Source organism: Agelaius phoeniceus, chromosome 5 (assembly GCF_051311805.1).
Source record: "Agelaius phoeniceus isolate bAgePho1 chromosome 5, bAgePho1.hap1, whole genome shotgun sequence".
Classification (NCBI taxonomy): domain Eukaryota; kingdom Metazoa; phylum Chordata; class Aves; order Passeriformes; family Icteridae; genus Agelaius; species Agelaius phoeniceus.
The window spans coordinates 34,985,596-35,007,448 of NC_135269.1; the positions used below are offsets into that span (position 1 = coordinate 34,985,596).

Genomic DNA, 21,853 nt, shown 5'->3' on the forward strand with positions numbered 1-21,853 from the left:
TTTGGTGCTGTGACCACTTTCCTGCAGAGCCTGTTCAAGTGCCCAACCACCCTGAGATGTGAAGGTTTTCCTAATATCCAAACTAAGTCCCTGCTGACACAACTTCAGGCATTCCCTCAAGATTCCCTCAGGTCATGACAGAGGAGAGATCAGTGCCTGGCTGTCCTCATCCCTTCATGAGGAAGTTGTAACTGCGGCTGAGGAAGTTGTAGCTGCAACTTCCCCTCAGTCTTGTCCAGGCTGAACAAGCCAAGTGACCTCAAGTTCTCCTCTAGTCCCTTCACTGTCTTGCAGCTCTCCTCAGGATGCTGTCCTTCAACCTGCTGGCAGTGCATCCTGAGGATGCCATGGGCCTTTGCTGCAAGGGCACAGAGATGGCTTATGTTTGACTTGATGTCACCAGGACACCAGCATTCTTTTCTGTACAGCAGCTTTCCACAGCAAGTACTCCTGCTTGGGATTATTCATCTCCAGACTCCGGTGCAGGACTTTTGCGTTCTCCTTTTTTTTTGGACTTCCATGGGGTCGCTGTAAGCCGTTTTCCAGCCTGTGTCCCTCTAGATGGCAACACAGCCATCTGATGTATTGTTAACCTCTCATCCAAGCTGTTTGTAGTGTGCCAGCTTGCTGAGGCTGTACTTTGTCTCCTAATTCAGGTCACTAATGAAGTCATTAAACAGTACTGGCCCCTGTATCAGTCCCTGCAAAGTGGCTGGCATCCAGCTGGACTTTAGGCTGCTGCTCGTAACCCTTTGGACCCGGTAGTCTCTGCATCTCATGGTCTGCTTATCTGGCCTCTATTTCCATATACATGTGTTGTGTGGGAAGGTGTTGAAAGCTTTGCTATCATCTAGATAAGCATCACCTGCTTTGCCTTCATTCACCAAGTCCTCTCATCAAAGAAGGCTGTCAGGTCAGGCATGGTCTCCCCTTCATATAGCCATGCTGATTTCACCTTCCTGTCCTTGAGGATTTGTTCCATTTTCTGCTCAGGAAATGAGCTAAGGACTGTCTTGTAGTTCCCTGGATGATCCTTCTTGAAGAAAGGAATGATATTTACTTCATTTTAGTCCTCAGAAACCTCCCCCTGCTTCCATGACCTTTCAAAGATAACCTACCCTTAAGTAAACTTTAAAAATAGCATTGGTAACATTTGAAATTGTTTCTCTGCCCTTTTAGAGGTAAAATTAGGTTTCTGTTTCACAGCTGTGAATCACTAATTTTCAGATGCTGTCATCAATGATAAAAATAGTTACCAGTGTTAAACCGGCAATTTTGCCAAATTTGTGGGTTTCTTTAACTAGTTCCCATGAATTTGTTGAATTTTGTTCTGCTTATCTTAGGAATAATATGTAGCACATATGGCAGAAATGGAAAATGCTTCATAAAATGTACTTTCAGATCAAGTTTTTTCTATAATACAAATTTTTTTAAATACTATTTTCTATACTAAAATAATACTCTTTGTGTCCTAATTTTTAGCTTGTTTATTTACTTACAAAATCACTAGTGTGCTGATTAGTGAAGGTGGTGTAATGTTCTGTAGAATTTTCAGAGTGGATGGAATTTCTCTTGTTTTAAGAACTAGTTTACTTCTTTGCCCACAGTAAGTGTTGTAAGTAGGCAGCATTTCATACTTTGCCTTTTTTTTTTTCTTGTAAAGGCAATTGTCCTTTAACTCCTTGAATATTCTTTCCTGACTTTTTACTTGTTATTTGCCGGGGGAGTTTTGCCTATGACTAAGAAAATAATTGGTTCATGTTCTTACAACATCCTAAAAAATATTTCTGGACTTACTCTGTCAAATCTGAGCCCTTGTTTACCAGTTGAAACATGTCTTAATTTTTGTACTTGACAGCTTCAGTTTTTGTTCCCATCCAGAAGGACAGCACTGCTGCTGAGGAATTGAAACAGTTTTGCTCTGCTGCTCTTGGATAAGTTGATGAACAACTATCAAAGTGCACACGTGTTTCCTTACTAATTAGTGGTGGAGATGTACTGGTGGCAGGGTGTGAGCTGTTTCATGTTGTGCATGCAGGGGGATGGAATGAGTGTTTTATGGAATAAGTGTTTTATATCCAGTTTTATGATGTAATCAGAGGCAGACACTTAAGGCTTCTGGGGTAATGTTCAGAAGCAATAACATGGTGACAGTAGTCCTCGTATTGTCTGTACCTGACAACAAAATCATGCAAAACTGACTTGTACAGTGGCATGGGACTGCTCTCACTGCAGACTTTGTTTTCTGTGGACTGATAGGATATTTTGGCCGTACAGCTACAAGAAAAATACTAATTCATTTTTCCTTTTTGTTTCTTTTAGGACTCCTCCAGAATGGTTTCAAGCAGGTATAAAAGGTATGAGATCTTTGTACATAACAATTTTGTTTGCATTTCTGCCAGAAATAATGCTGATCAAATGGCTATTTGTAGTAGAAGCCATCATACTGCTACTGTAGATATATAGCCTGATACCAGGTAAAGGACCTGAAAGATGCAGCAAGCTTATCCAAAGCCCTCTATTATGTTACAGTTTTAAAATAAATTCCACTAGTGTTTTACTAGATCTTACTAGGGCAGAGCAGTTTCCCAATCAGATGTCAAACTCGACTACACATTGCCTAGGAGCTAGTATTTCCACAATTTAATTTATGAACCATTGTATTCCGAAGTTGAATAAAGGAAGATCATTTTGTTGCTCTCCACAGTAATAGTGAAAGATGGTTTTGTAATACTACTGTCTTCAGTTGTAGAGGTGTTTCTCATATATAGCGTGTTCTGTTTGTTATTTGTTTGTCTTTGAGTCAAGTATTACCCTGGTCATTACTCCAGCTTTTTAATCAGATAAATACTTCAGAAGTTCTTGATGCACTCGACAACTGTGAAATTTTTGTCCATGTGGAATTAGTACTGACACAACTATCACAGCTAACATGGGGTCTCAATTACATCAACTGAAGCAAGACACTTGTGTAAGAATGTTTTTATTTGGTTCATGAATGCATTCCCTTTCAGGTTTCCTTTACTTGGGTAAAATATGTAGGTGTTTAACTCATCAGTTATATGTATGGCTGTAGAAGAAAGTGCAAAGACCATCTAAATTATCTAGCTTTCACAGCTGTATTTTCTACCCCTCAAAATTGTTCACCTGTGGAATCATAGAATGGTTTGGGTTGGAAGAGACCTTGAAGAATATTAGTCCAGTCCCCCTGCCATAGGCAGGGACACTTTCCAGTGAACTAGATAGTTTAGAGCCACATCCAACTTGGCCTTGAACACTTGGAGGGAGGGAGCACCCATAGCTTCTCTGGACAACCTGTTCCAGAATCTCACCTCCCACACTGTAAAAAAGAATAACCTATCCTGTTATGCTTTAGCTTTCCTAACACAGTGTCTTTTATATTTATATTCCCAGGTTCTCATAAACCCAGTTGAGTGATTCTTTTTATAGGGTTTTTTAAAAATCACTTTGTCATTGCAGAATGGGTGGGCTTATTGTCACAAGTTTAGTAACTATGTAATTTCATGATTCATTTCTTATTAATCAGGCACATTTTAGTTCAGTCTTTACTTCCTCTTCAGTCCTGGTGCAGAATTTTACTGCTGTTTGTATCTGCAAATACTTAGTGGTGTGTGTCATACTTTTGTGGCTTTTCATAAACCTTATCTCTGCTTGCCTGCTGTATATACTTGCTTGCAAAAACTTGCTTGTGCGTGGGGTGGTAATAAATAGAAGTTTGCACAACCGCGTTGGTAACTTATTTGAAAATAATCTAATTCTACTGATTAGCATTGCAAAAGTAGGAAATGCCAAGCTAGAAAATGCTAAATAAGACTTGGTTATGCAGTTTTCCCTCAGTTAGCTTTAGTTATATGTGAGTCTTTGTCAACTTCCTCTGTCAGGGCTGGCATCACATGCAGGAGGAATCTGACTTGCTGCGAGCTGCTGTTCAATATTTTATGAATGTTGCCATCTATCTTCTTTATTGCATAGTCTTGAACTTCAAGTTGAAAGTGAAGGATTATTTGCCACTGTCAACACAGTGCCCAGTGCTCACAAATACTCAGAGGGTTTTATTCTCCTTGAGTTATACAATGCCCACTGTGGTTGGAGTTAATAGTATCTAATAATTTTCTACTGTATTTGAAAGTTTCTGCCTCCCTGAACTAATTTTTCCTGTGAGGGTTCTTGAGGTATGACTCCCAGTGGTTTTGCTTTCTGATTTGAATGCTAAAGGAGTTGGAACCAGCATTGTTCTGGGCTTGTTTGTTTCTTCCAACATCTGCAGTAGGTGAAGGTCTTACAGAAAGCAGGCTCCTCTATAAGTAATTCTTATTCAGATCACTCAGATCTCACTGGAGTCCCAAATACAGTAGGAGTCCCTTGGAAAGTCAGATAGTTAGAGCATGCTGCTAATAACACCAAGGCTGTGGATTCAATCCCTGAATGGGTCATTCACTTAAGAGTTGGACTCTGTGATCCTTGTGTCCCTTCCAACTCAAAATATTCTATGAATCTATGAAATGGAAAATGTCATTCTGTGATTGTACCTAGAATTGGAATGTTAATGCCAAAAGGCTGAATTGAGATAATAGGCTGCTTCAAGGCTCAGATACACTCAGCCTCATTTGCTTTTAACAGTCTTAGGTGTACTGCCTTAGGTTTTTAAAGCAAACTGAGAGTGAAGCATGTTTCACATAGGGACAATCACTTAGGGATCCTGTTTGAAACTTGCAACAGTCAGTGGCCAGTACTTTGTTGGTAGACTTTATAGACTTATGATAGCAAAAAGGAAACTGTATTTTCCTGAAATGTTGGATTCTGTTATAGATTCTCTTTCCCATTGAGAGATTGAGTTATTTGCCAGAAATATTCAAGTTGCTTTCTTCCATTCTTACTACTGCATTTTCTCTTTCGTCTTCTCACTCTTCCCCAGTTATTCCTTATCAAACATGGCATCTTGTTCATTTCAGCATTTTTCTTCACTTCACTGGTTTCCATTTCCTAGCACAGTTAGGCACTCTTTCCTTTCTCTTCCCCATTTCTCTTACATCCTTATATTTAATCATTGAGGTCTGGTCTTCTCTTTATTATTTGTCTGGTTTTGTGTGTGTGTGTTTTTTCTTGTTGTTTTTTTTTTCTTCCTGTTTTGTCTCCATTATCTGCCCTTTCTGACTTCTAGTCCTGGATTACTGATATCATTCTGGACATCCAGTACCTTTCCCTTTCCATTTAACTGCTTTCATATTTTATGTTATGATCTTAGAGTTTCTTCTACAACTTCAACAAATCTGTTATTCTGCCTCTACACTGAGATACCCATCCTCCTGCATCTGACAAGAGAAAAGAGATTAAAAAGGAGAGAAGATCAGTTATGTGTGTTCTTACAGAATCATTGTTCTCTTGGTCTGTTCCAGGACTTAAGGAGTTGTACAGATTTTACACTGTGAATTACACTGGCTATTTTCCCCTATGGATACAACAGTCTGTGACTAAACATTTATATGACATTGCTGGGAAACCTATTTCACTGAGTGTCCATTGACTGGAAAACATGTTTACAAATGAACTCTGATGGCTTCTGTGTATTGCTGTGTGCTTAGTGACTTGGACAAACTGAGCCTGTCTCTTTGTGCAGTAAAGTAAATAAAAGTTTGTGATGAGGATCTTAGTCTATAAGATCTATAAGTCTGTAATTGTAGTCTGTCTTCTGAATTTGCTTCAGAAATTTTCACACCTCCCAGAAGTTTGTGGAGGGTTCCTTTGTCGTTTCATTATTAAGTCCATAAAATATTTTCAAGAGAAAGTGATGGTTTTGTTGTGGGCTGGAGTGGTATTGTGAGATCTATTAAAAGCATGACCAGAATCTGCAAGGTCATGCTGACATGAAGGCCACAGGACATGCAGGAGAGTATTTGGGAGCTGTGGTCAGTCAGGTGTCCTAATTGTGAGCTTCATGTGTTTTAAATGTCTAGGTATACTTAAGTTGTAATAGCTCATATCAACTTCCCATTCTTCCATTTTCCTCTCAGGTTTTTTAATGTAATATGGCTTGTCTTGGTCATTTCAAACTGCTGTTATGAAACTGGGTCTGCTGTTTTTTGCACTGCTTTGTGAATAGATATTTTAAGTACTAAACATATTGCCATTAGTAAGAATGGTTTTCTGATTAAGGTCTGATAGTATCAGCATAGTTGATGTTACCAATGATTTCTCAAACATAAGAAGGCCAAAGTGCATTTTCTTTATTGAAGTATTTGAGTCTAATCTACATGTAAACATGAATTACGTTTCTTTTGTAAACTAAAAGGCATGTTTGCAAGTAACAGTAATGCAAGGTATTTATGCAGACATAGGAGTATTTTAATAAACACAGAAAGTTTGTTCTATCAGATTACTTAGACTATCTACTAGTTTTTGAACCAATTTAGATTCTTAAAAAAAAGAATTGCAAAGCAAACCTTGCAGATTGGGATTTAGAGATTTTTGCATGGTTCTTGAATCAGACAGATAACTGGATTAGTTTACAAAAAGAGCTAGATTAAAATCTCTTCATGGTTCAGAAGTGTATTCCCCTTATAAGTTTGTTTACTAGTGGAAAAGAATACAGTATGGTATGGTTTCATGGCTTCCAGTCAAAATGTCAGAGAGGATTTTTGCCCCCTCTTTTGGGATAGTACAGCACATTAACATGGAACCCTAGAGGTAGAGACTATTTAGCAGTAATTGTAAAAGACTCCATCATACTTGAGTTTATCGTTCATGTAAGAGTTGAAAAATACATGGGGAAGTGGAGACCATAAAAATAGAAAGTGCTTCAGAGCATTCATTGGAGGGGTCTGAAGTTTGAACACTGCTGAAATTGCCTTGCTCGGTGTTTTTAGATAATTATACAACTTAAACTATAACAGTTTACTTTCCATCATACTAACCTTGATCTCACTAATTAAAGAAAACCACAGCCATGAAATACTGTTTCATAATGCTGTGCCCAGACATGCCTGCTTGTCTGTGTTTAGGAGTTCCACAGTGAGGGCTGGCTTTGGAAGCATTGTCTCATCTAGCTTGTTACCTTAGGACCACTCTTTGCAGATATGAGCATTTTATTTTAGACAGGGGTCACTTAAGAAGTTTTTCTTGACTTTTCTAGCCCTTCTTGAGACACTGCTGATGTTATGAGAAGGCATAAACAAGTAGGGTTTATTTCTGCAAAATGTTTTGATGGTCTAAGTTCTGGCTGGAGTTCCTCTCTCCCCCCTGAGCCAGTGCTCATGCAGCTGGGCAAGCTACTGCCTCAGGGAGCCACTGTGGCTGCAAGTTGATGGCTTCCTTTTGCTTGATTGCTGCTTCATGGTTTGAGTAGTTTCCCATTCACCTGAAGGCCAGAGGCAGGAATAGTGGAGGAGTCTCGGGAATGCAGCTGTAGAAAAGGTAAGACTGCCTTTCCTTAGCTCAGCTCTGAGAGTCACAAATTTGGTTTAAGTGGTCTAAAGTAACAGAAAGCCAAGGTGCCCTGTTTAGAAATAATTGTCCTTTGCTTCTTCCAGAAAAGCAGTTAGCAACTGACCGAGTTGTAGTGACATAAATACCTAGGAGTTTCCAAATCAGGTACAGTTATAAGATTCTGGCATAAAAATAAACCTGTCATAGTTGAAATACAGCTTGGACAGGGTGATTTTCACTGGATGAAATGGCAATTTGGACAGTGTTTTAGAAAGACATTGAGATAATCAAAGAAGCAAGTTGGAAGGAAGCAAGAGATATTTCACCTTGCTTTTAAACCTGTCCCTGTGTGAATAACTGATTTTATTGTAAAGAAAATACCTAGGAACACCAAACCAAAATTTCTGTTTCTCTATAAGAGGAGTCAAACTGATTTTGCTATATTGTTTTTGTTTTAAGTATAGCCAGAAAAGCACCTTGTAAAATAATTTATATTTGTGTATTTTTATACATAAGCATAATCTACAGGTATTCTTCCACAGACACTATCTTTGTTGGGGGTGGTTCATAGATGTTTCCTCTTAGTGAAGAGGCTACAAGTTCAGTGATACTGTTTTTCTGGTCATCATTGTGGAAAGGATCTTGGGGGCATCAGGCACAGCATCACCAGCCAGGCAAGGAAAGGGATTGTCCCACTCTGCTCTGCACTGGGATGGCCTCACCTTGAGTGCTGGGGGCAGGTTTGGGTGCCACGATATAAAACAGACTTCAAGCTCCTAGAGAACATCCAGAAGAGAGCAACAAGGATGGTGCCACAATATAAAACAGACTTCAAGCTCCTAGAGAGCATCCAGAAGAGAGCAACAAGGATGGTGAAGGGACTGGAGCAGGAGGCCTTTGAGGAATGGCTGAGGTCACTTGGTGTGTTGAGCCTGGAGAAGGGGAGACTGAGGGGAGGCCTCATTGCAGTTACAACTTCCTTGGGAGGGAGAGAGCAGAGTCAGGTACAGATATCTTGACACTTACGGTCCATGACAGGACTCAAGGGAGGGGCGTAAAATTGAGTCAGGAGAGGTTTAGGTTGGGTATCAAGAAGTTTTCCAGCCAGAGAGTGGTTGGGCACTGGAACAGGTTTCTTAGGGCAGTGGTCACAGCACCAAGCCTGTCTTGAGTTCAAGAAGTGAACAATGCTCTCAGGCACATGTGATTCTTGGGGTGTCCAGGGCCAACAGCTGGACTTGAATGATCCTGATGAGTCCCTTCCAACTCAGCATATTCTGATTCTGTGATTCTTTCTCGTTTAGCACTCATGAAGTGACATTGCATCTGAAGACATTCTTTGTGAAAGATGTTTTTGTTGTGTCATGGGTAGTACTTTTTTGCCATTGCTGTGTACTAGCCATTGGTTATAACACCCAAAATAATAAACTTTTTATCTGTTATACTCTTTGTGTTAGGTTTTGGACTTATGCTCTCTTAAATGTTTTTTTTAAAAATCCCATTACCTAGAAGCCTCCATGATATGTTCTTTGTACTTTCCTACAGTGAGAAGGAGTGTGTTCGGTAGGGTCTGCTGCCCAGTGGAATAGGTGAGGAAATTCAAGTGTGAATGTCAGGAAAAAAACCTCTGAAAATTAAAGCATTTTCTTTATTAATGAAACCCTTCCTGTCCAGGTATTCTTTCTTCTAATCTTTGTGTAGGAGCTTCTGCCAATATCACTCACTGGAGCTGAGTTTAAATACTTCAGTATAGTGGCATAAATATTCATTTTTTAAATTACAAAAAGTTGAGACTTTTTTTTTTGTGTGGTCTCTCCTTGAGACATTAACAGCACGAAACTACATGTCTTTTAGAAAACTCAATAATGTAGAATTTATAGAGTTAAGTTTAAATATTTGTCTTGTGTTGCAACATGCATATCCGGTCCTAGAAATGTTTTATAAAAAATCTTCTGGATGAAGAATAAACAGTGCTAAATATGGTAATAACATTAAGCTACAAAATTCCTTACAATTGTGTCAGTGTGTCTTGGAAACTTCACACATACTGGAGCAAAAGAATATTTATATCCTCGAAAAGACATCCCTTTGCCAGATACTCCTGCTTTTGATTTGCGCTGTATCCATCTAAATCTGCATGTTGTCAGCAGGGGTTTTCTAGAGTTATGAAATGCAAAATTGTTAAATGAACACATTAATCATATACTCTTCTGTGTTTTAAAGGAAATGTTGTAGGGATGCTCATAGTGCTTTTCATTCTTTTCCTAAGTGGTCTAGAGTACCAGTGTATACATACTTCAGCTGTGTGATTTTGCAGAATCACAGGCTGGTTGATGATGGAAGGGACCTCTGGGGTAATCTTGTCCAGTCCCCTGCTCAAGCAGAGCTGATTTTTGAGGACCATCTCCAGGTGGCTTTTGAGTATCTCAGTTTTTTTGGTTTTGTCTTGGCAGTTTGTATATTTTAAGTGTAAGTGTAATTTTGGTGAATTGGTGAGGGAGAGTCTCTTTGTCTGCTCTCAGGGCACTCTGTTCTGTTGTTCTTAGTTGTTCATTAGAATCTTCATTGAAGGTGAGTAACATTATTGTTTAGGAAGAAAATGGCTATGGGAAGGACGCTGTTAGTTTTGTGACTGAAAATGCTTGACTTGTCATACATATTTTTAAATTAGTACTGGTTTTTTACATGCCAGTAGTAATGGAGACCCTGCATGCTTTTTTAAAAAAAATACATAGCTTATGTGTACTTGCAGTGCTTATTTGTTGATTCCATGACTGATTTTTAATAAATAGACATGTAATCTACACCACCTGGTCCCAAGGGACCACTTAAGGAGTGAGCGTCAGCCAACAGAGGTCTGACAAACTCCTCTGTACCAAAGTTCTGAAGTAAAATATCTGGAGATGGCATAAAATTGGTTTGTTAGGTCACATCACTTTCTCACTTCAGTTTACTTTCCATTCCCTTACAGGCTAAATCCATAGTTCCCAAAAAGTTAGTCAATATTCTTATGTTTTGGATGTGTACCTGTTTTTTCATCCCTTATGTTTTCATCTAGTTAAAAAGATTCTTGGTTTAAACTCTGTAGTGGCACTTTAGTTCTTGAAATAAAGTCATTTAGCTTTTTTTTTTAACGTGCGTAGTTAATGAAACTTGAAAAATAGGATAAGTATGTGTTTATGGTGTATTACCCATGTGATGAAAGCTGCATTATCCAAGTATTTGAATCCCTGAGGCAGTGAATTTAGTGAGTTCTCAGCTGTGGAATATGTTCTCTGCAGTTTATTAGACTGACCTACTGACTGCTTTGGAGAGCTCTTCTGTGACTGCTCTCATTTCCATTTTGTGAGATGTGTAAATAGGTGTGTGCTTTCTCTGCCCCTCACAGTACAGCCAGTGCACCAGAAGATGATGCTCCAAACAGATATTCCCGACCAGAGAGGACAGCTTACGGCAGATACAGCAGAGATGCAAATTCTTCTGGCAGTTCTCTACCAAGTAACTCTTTGGAGAAGAGGATTGAGGAACTTGAAAGGGTAAGCACCAGCTAACCTTGCTGTGGCATACATCTGAAATGAAGTACTTCTGAAACTTCATGGGGAAATTTGCAGGTAAACTACATAGAAATGATGCAAAATGCTTGAAGTACAGATAGTTATGTCTACAAAAACATACAAGGAGTCAGACTGACCGAGAAGAATGTGAACTTTCAAATCACAGATGTTTAGTTTTCATTTGGTATTTAAGTGAGAAATAGTTAAGGCAAAGATAATACACTTAGAGAGCCAGCAGTGCTCTGTGTGCTTCTCCTGTGTACCTCGTGAGACACCAACACAGAGCAAATACCTTGGGGGAAGAAGGAGCTCACTGGCTGTTCACAAGGTTACAAGCTGGTTTCTGATCTACTTGTTGGTTTGGTTTTTTTACTATACCAAAATATTGTAAAATTTAACTGCTATCTAGTTGTTTGTTAGAGCTGTAAACATTCAAAACACATATTTAAAATGGTTTGCATTGTTTCATACTGATTTAATAAAAACAGTTTTGGGAGAATGTAATAATGTTAAAGCTGAGCTTTTCGCCTAAGCCAGTATTTTGCTAAATAATTTTAGCAAAATATTGGCTTAGGTGAAAAGCTCAGCTTTTCTGTGTTATCTATTACTGGCTTCTCTGTCTTCCTCTGAAGTGGATTTTTTGTGGGTAACTTCACAAATATTCTTGAATCGTGTGGGTGAAAGTTACTAAGTTAACACAATTTGAATAGGTCTTTTTTTGGAAAGGGGGAAAATGACATGTATTTTGTAGAAATTGCTATTTTTGATTTAAGACTTGAGGAATCTTCATTTGAGTAAAGTATACCATAATCCTCCCTTCTAAATCATCTTCTTTCTGAAATACTTTAATTGCCAGTAAAAAAAACCAGAAGATTTAAGCACCTTCTTCTTTCCTAATGAACATTTTCATTCTTTCTCACATTCAAGCCCACAGATTTAAAAGTGAGTCTTCGTTTCTTGTTCATGGTGTTATAAAAAACCAACAACAGAAAATCCAACCGACAGTAATTTGGGAGCTGATACTTTACATTTATTTCTTCTGTTTTGAGCCCCTGTCCAATTCTGTGTTCAAGCTTAAGTTAAATACAAATTCAAACATTATCGCTTGGATCAAACCAAACAGATTTGCTGTTGTAAAATATTCTTAGATGCGATTCTTTAGCTCCTTGTAATGTAAAAGAACTTGAAGATGTGGGTTTGACTTGCAGTAGGAAAGGAATTATAGATAAATGTGTGTGTATGTTTGTTCTTCTTTCTTTGTTTTAGATGGTGTTAACTTAAAACTGTCTCTTAAAACAAGAATTTACATTTTCAACTTCATTCTTTATTCTGGTTATAGGAACTTGCAAAAGAAAGACAGGAAAATGCAAGATTAATGAAGATGGCACAGGACAAAGAGGAACTAATTGGAAAGCTGAAAGAAGAAATTGATTTATTAAACAGAGTAAGCAAATACTTTCTTCCATGGCTCTGTAAGGAGGGAATAAGTGACTGCATTCTCTTGTATTCTTCAGGTGACATCCATTGGGCAAGGTCAGAAAAGCATTAGTGTGGGGGTTTTTTGTATTTGTGTAGCTTTTCAAGAGGTATGTCAGTAAGTTGTATTTTCTTTCTAAGGTGACTTGTATTTGTCATGACTAACTTCCCTAAGTCTGGTCAATTCCTTGTTGTTCTAAGTGTTTATAAAGCAAGGTTATAAAACCAAAAGCTCTTTATATTTTGACAGATATTCTCATACTGTTTATTGTTGATCCCATATGAAGACAGAATAAGACACAGGGCAGGAGACATGAGGTAACATCAGGCAAGGTGTGAAGGCAGGAGAAGAGGGCTAGAAGAGTCAGACATGCTTGGAAATAGGACAGGATAAGAAGTTTTAAAGTTGATTTTAAAAAAATGGTACCAGTTTTAAGGGCAAACAGGAATTCTTTCACAGGGTGTATTATTGACCTCATCCTGCACTTCCTGGCTGAATTGTGGAGTCCTGATGTCCTAGAGATACATGCCTCTCTTCTAGTCCAGTGCAGATAGGGCTCTGGTGAATCCATCAGTGAAGGGAGGCATGAAGAGTGTCAGACCTACATTTTGCACCTCTGCATTAGCAGCAAAGGAGAACAACATTCAGAAGTTTGCAAACTAACCTAGAAAATTAAGAGATGGGATTATTTTGAAACACATTTTGGCTTTTATATGCAGAAAGTTGGAAGTTGATCTATAGGATAAATGAGGTGGTGTTGGTTTTAGAGAGATTTCTATTTTAATTGAGGCATTGCTCTTCATGCAGTTCTTTCATTCTGCAAAGAATCTGTCACATCTAAGCTTGTTGGCCAGTAAGGCAGGTATTCATTCCTTCTGCATAATGGATGGCAAAGCTATTTAATACTGTTGGTCATGTCTGACTTCCTGACTCAAAGGTTGGAAAGAACAAATTGAAAGAACCTAAATGACTGAAATCTTGGGGTTTAGGGCCACAGCTTTTTTGATAGGTTTGATATTCCAGAAGCAATGTTGGTTTTTTTTGGCTATACTTGAAGTATGATGTCCTAAATGAAATCCATCAAGTGTCTTAACTAGAAACTGTCTTTGAGCATCCATAGTAAAGTTAGGCACTGTCTGTGCATTGCCTGTGTTAAGTACAAGGGCAATTTGTACTTGTTGTATGGAAGAAAACATAAACTTTATTTTATATTGACTAAAATTTTACCTCTACATGAGATCTACAAAGCCATCTTAGTGGTGCTTCCTAGGGTAGATACTTTTAAACACAGAAGAGAAGGGATTTTTTGGTCCATCTGGTCAGCATTTTTCATACCTTTAATATAGTCTGTTTGCTCAATAGAGTGCAAGTTATTTATGTCTGTGTCTCTTAGGCTTTTCTTAAGGGTGAATTAGCTGCCTTTTGATTTTATGATCAGCATAGTTATTTGTCTTCTTGAACTCATGTCTCAAGTGATGCTTCCATTAACACAAATGCAGTTTTACTTTCCTGTTTATCAACTCTTGAATTTGCTTGCTTCTGTATTGGCTATCATGTGGATTCAGAAAGAGAAAATGTTTAAAAAATTAAGAAAAGCTGCAGAAATATTACATCATTCTCACGATAGAAGGTTATGGAAATTAATATGTCAGTTGTATTTGCTTCAGATTTATTATCATAACTGAGAACATGAGAGCCAGCACTTGGACATCCATCTGATGGATGGATGAGGCCTACAGTGTCCCTCTGTAGGCCTAGCACCAGTATAGGTGCTTTTCATGGAAGAACAGCTGCAATCTTCAGCCTTCTGTTTAGATAAAAGGATGTCCTGAGGACTGAACTTTATTTAGTGTGTCTATGTAGAGATTGTCTTCAAAGATTTTGCTGGTAGCAGCCTAAATAGGGGTCTCTAAATTTGACCATCTACACATTCATGGTTCTCCTCCAGCTTTTCTGTTCATCAATATATACAGTTGTTGGATGTTAACATGTGCAGGTATGGGAAGAATACCACATCAGATACTCTAGATAACTTCTTAAAAGGCCATTTTATTGTGTATCTTTCTGACTGCTCAGTCCATATTTAGCAAAATGCTCTTTCTAGAAGTTTTAGTCAGTTCATAACCACAGATATATGCCTGATTGGCAAAGACCTTGTGTTGCACTTGAAAAACTTTTTCCAAGAATCATGAGAACTTCTTGGTAGATTTTTTTCTCATTTTAAGTGAGTATATTTATTTAATGTGACATTATCATTTTGCTGATCTCAGTCAGTACATCACAGAGATACTTAAAGGATATGAGCTGCATTTATATTGAGGAACAGAAAAAGCTTTCTCCTATAAACAGCATTCTCTCATTCCAATATATTAGACATTAAAGGTATGTCTGCCATGTTCTTTGTAAGAAAGGGGCAATTGCTTCATAAAAACCTTAAATGTCTGAAAGGCATCTAAAATCATTTGAATACTTTGTAGGAAAAGTTTAGCTGTCAATTAGTTTACACTTAGTCATCTCTGACCTTACTAAGATGTCAGTGTAGTTAAAAGTGTGTTTGGAGAGAGTCTGTCAGTGAGGATTTACAGTCCAATTAATGCCAATTGTGTAGTTATCAGTTCTTTTGGTATGTGAAGTTCAAGCTTTCCTGCTATTGCATCTTTTTTTGTTAATAAGCTTAAATTAGTATTGTCATTTTGAATAAGAAACTTTAAATTTCAGAGTGGCAAAATCCCCTCCATCTCTCAACCCATTGTTTCTGTAGATCCTTAAAGCAGTTATTTTTCTTGGCTTATATTCAAGAAACTTTTACATGTAGTAATTTCTGGAATGTTATTTTTGCAGCATAAACATTTCAGAAACTTTTAATATTTTATTTTGAGTGTATTATACTAGAATTTTAAACAGGAGGATTTTAGGTAAGCTTTATTGAGATATCCAATGGCTTGATCACCAAGTTTAAACATTATAATGCAAGTTTTATGTTTACCAAATGAAAAAGAAGTAGTTCTATTGAAAATGTGTTATCCCTTCCATCTATCTGATTATTAATCTAAATTGCACAAAAGAGATTATAAAGTGTATTTGTTTATACTAAATTGTATTTATAGCATCTACCCACCAAAACTTACCCTGTTTAGGTATTTAAGTCACTTGTATCTGTTATGTTGGAGTGGTCAAATGCTTTTCCTGGAATTGGTTCATACTGTGATGCAGCTTTACTTCTGTGAGGCAGAGAGAAATTTCTGCTTGTGATTTCTTGATTCTACTCTAGAAAACAGTAAAGGGATTGCAAAGTATTGAGGTGTGGATTTTAGCTTACCAAACTGAAGAGGCTTTTAAAAATCATTATACCAATTGAACAGATGATCTCTATTGTGCACTTCTGGAATGACCTCACTGAGAAAGAAATAAGAACTGGAGCTTTGTATGTCAAACACTGCATAACAACTTAAAGGACCAAGAGAGAGAAAATCTTCTCTTTACTTCTTGAGGCAAGAGTACAGCTTGGCAGACTTGAATCAAAAAAACACATAGGATCTCCAGTGAGAATTCTGGTTCATTTTCCTTTGCCCACCTTTCATTTTTCTCCTTAAAATCCTGTCCTTGACATCACTCTTCTGTTTCTTCATTCTTTTCTAGTTCACATTTTGGTTTTTGCATGAGATTTTTGTACACAAAAATTGCATTTATTGAAGTAATGTTTGTATTAAGCCATTATTATTACTGATTTTCACTTTAAAGGCTTGAAAAAACTTGTTAGGAGTGAAGAAGTGAAATGGGAACTGTACAAAAATGGTAATTAGTGGAAAAGACACAAGCATTTGTGTGTGTCAAACACATTTTCAAACACTGTGAAAGCAATCTATTTTGAGCACCCATTACTACTCTGTGCACGCTGTCTGTTCTTCCAGTAGCGCTTCAGACAAAAGCTACAAAGTCTGTTTTTATTTTTTGTTCCACAGGAAAAAAGTCAACTGGCATGTCTTTTTCTGAAAATTTTGATACTTAATACACAAAACAGGATTTCTTGCAGTAATAGTCAGTGATGTGTATATATGGGAGCCATAGTTGCAGACAGGCAATTGGGGAAAGCAGGAACAGGAGCTGATTAATACACTCTCTGTATATGCCAGAAAAATAATCACCCCCATTCTATTTTAGTTTCTTTATGCATTAATTCCTGCTGTAGCTTTGATTTGAACATGTTTCTATTTAAGGTGCTTAGGAATATAATCTTAATGTTTTGTAATTATAGTAACACTTTGAAACAGGCTGGTTTAACATTTCTAAGGGTACCTACTGTGACACTAATTCTTCCTTGTCCCAGCTTCCTCATTTCAGAGCTAAGATATTAAATTTCTGCTGCTACTAATTGAGAGTTTGTATTTCCATCCTGAGAAGTGTTTATTTTTCTTTTTTCTTGTACAGGATCTAGATGACATAGAAGATGAAAATGAACAATTGAAGCAAGAAAACAAAACCCTCTTAAAAGTTGTTGGACAGCTGACAAGGTAGAAGATTCAGATGTCAGTGAGGAAAGATTTAAAAAACTACTGATTGAACACTAAGGTCAATATAGTAATATTTTCTGTGTTGCAGTATCTTATAATAACTGTCTTTGTATTTATTGTTAGGAAACCAGATGAATGTTTATTTTCATAGTGCTTTCTCCTTTGTTCAATGAAATGGCATAAAATTTGGGGTGTATTTTTAGCTTTCTTTTCACATAAGCATGATTAAAATTTTCAACATGTTTCAAAATTTTAAGTTCAAAAATATTTGGATTTTGTATCTTCAGATTACAGCTGCAGAAATTACAGTAATCTAAACTTCATAGCATCAAGATCATTTTCAGTCCATGTGGGTGTATATTTTTGGAATTAATGGAAGCAATACATATGAGCTTTGTTTACACAGATTCAAAATACTTATTTTGGGAAATGCTTCCTTTTTTTGTTCAAATAGCTGTAAAGTGGATGCCTTATTACTGATGTATAACATTTTGCAGATTGATGACTTGCTCTAGAACTCTTGTATGTTGTGGTTTTTTAATTGTGTCTGAAAGATTGACAACAGTAGAGAGTAGCAAATTTTTTTTCCTGTGTTTAACAGTATTCTGTCAGAAGGGGAAGGTTTTACTAAAAAACTACAAAACAAACAAATGCAAAACACCACAAAGCCAAATAAATCACCTCTCATATCAGCATTAATAAGTTCTTAGAATCACATTGAAGTTGTGCACTGCAGTTTATTTTATGGCTTTTGCTTTAGCAATGAATTGCAAGTTTGCAATCAGACAGTTAGTTTGCTGTGTTGAGAATTCAATCAAAGCCTGGAGCTTTCATTTTAGCAAAGACACTTCTTGTTGTCATCCTAAAATTTGTAGTGATCATAATCATACAAGTTTTTGGATTTTTTTTTTAAACGGAGTGAAATTTTTTTTTGGTACGTGACAAAGTAGAGGGGCATACCAGTGATTTGTGCCTTTTTGAAACATCAAATGGTATACAAACCCCATTTTTATCCTTGATTTTAAACTAACAAGTTGTTTGAAAAGTGCCTGGTTAGATGTTACAATCCAGTTATGACTGTGTGTGGATTCTTTTATAACATGATAGCTGACAAAATTTTCCTTATACTTTAATCACAGATCTCAGTTAACATTTAGACTAAAAATTATTTGTACTTTATTTTATCTTAATACAGCACATTTTTCATTCCTGGTCAGATTAAATGTACAAACCCTTTGAGGAAAGACACTAAAAATTAAAACATTTCCAAGAGTCCAGGCTTTTTATGGACAATTTTGGTGTCAGAAAGTTACATACATATAGTTCTTTTTACCATAAACTTAAAAGCAACTTTAATATAACAATATAACAGTATTGTTATATTAATATATATATATGTATGTGAAATATAGATGACAATTGCCTTTTCAGATTTGCAAATTGTTTTCATAATGTGCATTCATTGACAGTATTTCTTAAATTTAAAATTCCAGCTATTATTGTTAACATTTTGGATTGTTTTGGGTATAGGATAGATTATTTTGCATTTGTGCATTCTGATGAGGAAAAACGTTTCAAAGCTTTAAAGTGTTTTTCAGGACACTTTCAGTCCAGGATGCCTCAGTGTTTTCCTTCACAGTGGATGAGATTCCATGGAACACCGTTTAAAACCTTTTCTCAGGGGGTTAAATGGTATAGGGGGTTTGTGTAAGCCCTTTGAATTACAATGTACACCAATGAGTATTGCTTGGAATATTATTGAAAAAGTAAGAGGTCCCTTAATTTATAAGTTCCGTGAAATTGAACATTTAAAGACATAGTAAAGTCAGTTGAGATGCATGCCTTTTGAATAAATACAAAACTTCCTCTGGAACAACATCTGATTTCCTTCTCTGTGTACCAGGCAGGGAATGCAGGTACCCACGTGCTGCATGGGGTGTCAAACATATTGGAGCATTATTAAGTGCCTAACATTAAGCATACTGCAGTACACACAGTTAGCAATATGAAATAGCAAAGAAGATGTTTCATAAAATGTGTTTTGTGTACATTTTAAACCAAAGAAAAACAGCAATGAAGAGCATAAACATAAATACTTGTCTTCATATTACCTCTTCTTGGCGGTGGTAATGCCAGAATTAGAATTTTTTTTTAACTTGTACATAAAACTGACAGAAGTATTTGGAAGAATTTCTGGATTTCTAATGTAACTGTTCTTGTTCAGGGCTAGTTGTGATTTTTCTGCTCTGGAAAACTTGTGGTAGTTGAGTTTTCCTCTGAAAACAGTCTCATAATCATAATGCAGAGTGATTTTTAGGAAATACCCATTTTATGTGTTTAAAAAATTTAAGCATCGTTAACCTATGAGTAACTGATTTTAGTTTTGAACATTGACTAGTTGTGGTGATACTTGTTATCAGATTATAAAAATGATTTTGAGATTCTTCTACTGCAGGTGAAACACACATGTTTTATAATAAAGATTGTTTGCCGTTGTTCAAATAAAACAAAATTCTTTTTAATCCAGGCTGAGTACTTGCTGTCTTTAAAGAAGAATTAATACTGTCTCCCTAAAATTCTAACTGGATTTGTCCTCTGTGGTGTGAAGTTCCCAATTTGAACTGCTAAAATGAGTTTTGCATTCACATTGGAGTTTTCAAGTGTGTTTGCATATGCAGACACAGAAGAGAGAAATCTGGATATTTACACTATACTTTTTTGCTTCAGGTAATAGTGAGTATCCTTCCATCAATTAGATAGAAGTGATCTTTTCTCCTACTTCAAGGCAGAAGTATAAACCTTCCCAGGAGAAGCAAGAATGTTACAGTGCTGTTTCTGCAGAAGGTGAATTGATTTAACTTCTAAAGCTCTATGAAAGCAAGTGTTCTCTTCTCCTGCACAAGCACAATCATTAAGGGCAAACTCCTTTTTGCTCATAGCTGCAGACTGCACATGAAGAGAACAAGTGGATAATCAGCAATTATCAGGGAGATGATAACTATGCCACATTTTATCATAAAGCTTGTAATGTTGTTGTTTTAAAAGAATGTAAACATAAACACCACAAGCAACCTCACTTGGTCAACACCATGGTTACTTTATGGTTAAGACATTATCCATTGAGAGCATTTGCACTTAGTAAATTTAAAATGTTGGGTAAATTTGGGTAAGGATGACTGCCTTTATGAAATCATGGTGGCTTTTAGATTTGTTTTAAAATACAAAACTGTGCATGTGCTCAGTTTTTACCTTTGGCATTTTAGGTTCCTCAGTCTTGGTGGGAAATTTTAGCTCCAAGTACACAAGTGCCTTTTCTGTGCTCTTCCTTTAATCACTGGATTTGCCATACAGTAGGTACCTGATCTTAGCACTTGGTATGTTTCCCCATGGATATTCTAATCTTTCTCTTGTAACTTAACTCTTTGTATTTTTTGGTATATTCTTCTTTCCCTTGTTCTTCTAGAAATTTAAGTGGCATTTGTGAAGTGTGGCAATGTCCATATAATTATTTGCTGGATTTTCTCCTTTCTTTAACCTCAGATATTTATATGAAAAATTTTTCTCCTACACTGCACTGCTACTGAAAGTTGGTTTGGGACACTTAAGAGCTTACCAAGGTTTTGAGAGGAATTGAATATTGATAAGTATATTGAGGCAATCTAATGTTCTAGTTGTGCTGTAAAAAGTTCTGTTAGTCTGCAACTATGAAAAATGAAACCTTGTGGGAATATCACATATAAGAGTAATGGTAATCTCTGGACAGCATTTGGACAGGAGCCAACAACAGGATTCAAGTCGATCTAATGTGTCCCAAAACAGCCCAATCCTCTATGCAGTGGATTTCCACCTAAATCAGCAGGTATGCAGCTGAGCCCTTCCTGTCTAGCAGCTGACAGCCCTTCAGGTATGGAAATGGATGCATATATTTCACTGGCATTCCTTGAGCAGGGAGACCTAATTCACAGCCACTAGCCATGGTCTCTCTTGCTGCTGTCTCAGGAGGGATTTCTGTTTAAACAAAATTGGCCTTCAATTTCTGCATTCACCGGAGACATTTGATGTAATATTAAGCAATTAGAATGTTTTAATAATTGATTAGGAAATTCTGACATCTTTTATATCACATAAAAAGAGAATGTTTCATTTTATCCTGACCTTTTCTTGAAGTGAAAGTTGCTGCCCCCAGAAAAGACTTTTTTAACACCTTTAAGTTGGGTTCATTTTATAGCCTGATGAAAGTAAGCACCTCAATAAACCCAAACCCACCAGGCCTTCTTTTAGCAGCAGTAGAAGTTAAAATGTCTTCAGAAGAATTCCAGGAGCCGATTTGAGGGTAAGGTCTTTAGACTGTAAGTCTTTGTTTTCTTTTGGGCTTTGAGCAGCTTGGTCTAGTGAAAGACATTCTTCTGCATGGCAAGGGAAGGGGAGAACTAGATCATCTTTCAGCTCCCTTCTACCCCAAACCATTCTGATTCTTTATTGAAGAAAATCTGGCTAAAAAGACAACATCCAGCATTGTTCCTGAGTGACTACCTTGGTAGTCACTGATAGATTTAGGGAACACAACTGGCACTTCACACTGAAGTCCTGCAAGTACTGTGCTATAGCAGAGAATAGCAGCAGCATTCTAGAAATGTCTCAGCTTGGATTTTCTACTGGTTTGGGCCAAACTCTCTAAAACATGCTTAGTAATTCCATGGAATTGTAGTGGATGTTGCTAATGGAGGAACCAGAAAGCTCTTACTTTTGTAGCTGTATTTTATGCTTGCTTCAGGAAATCTTTCTGTGGTTATAATTACGGAGAGGTTAAACTGGACTTTGGCAGAAGCTGTGTAAGTTTTAGAAAGAAACTTGGTGGTAAGAAAAGC

At 36.9% G+C, this 21,853-nt stretch overlaps 1 protein-coding gene across 1 annotated transcript in view; it reads left to right on the plus strand.

The window, feature by feature from the left end:
* PAWR (pro-apoptotic WT1 regulator) overlaps positions 1-19,507 on the plus strand; it is a 72,644-nt gene extending 53,137 nt beyond the window's left edge. Inside the window, exons 4-7 of the mRNA XM_054632220.2 lie at positions 2,323-2,357; positions 10,832-10,979; positions 12,337-12,441; positions 16,903-19,507. Of these exons, the coding sequence (XP_054488195.1) occupies positions 2,323-2,357; positions 10,832-10,979; positions 12,337-12,441; positions 16,903-16,989 (375 nt within the window). The 3' untranslated portion in view covers positions 16,990-19,507. The remainder of the gene's footprint in view (positions 1-2,322; positions 2,358-10,831; positions 10,980-12,336; positions 12,442-16,902) is intronic.
* Positions 19,508-21,853: the final 2,346 nt, after the last annotated feature.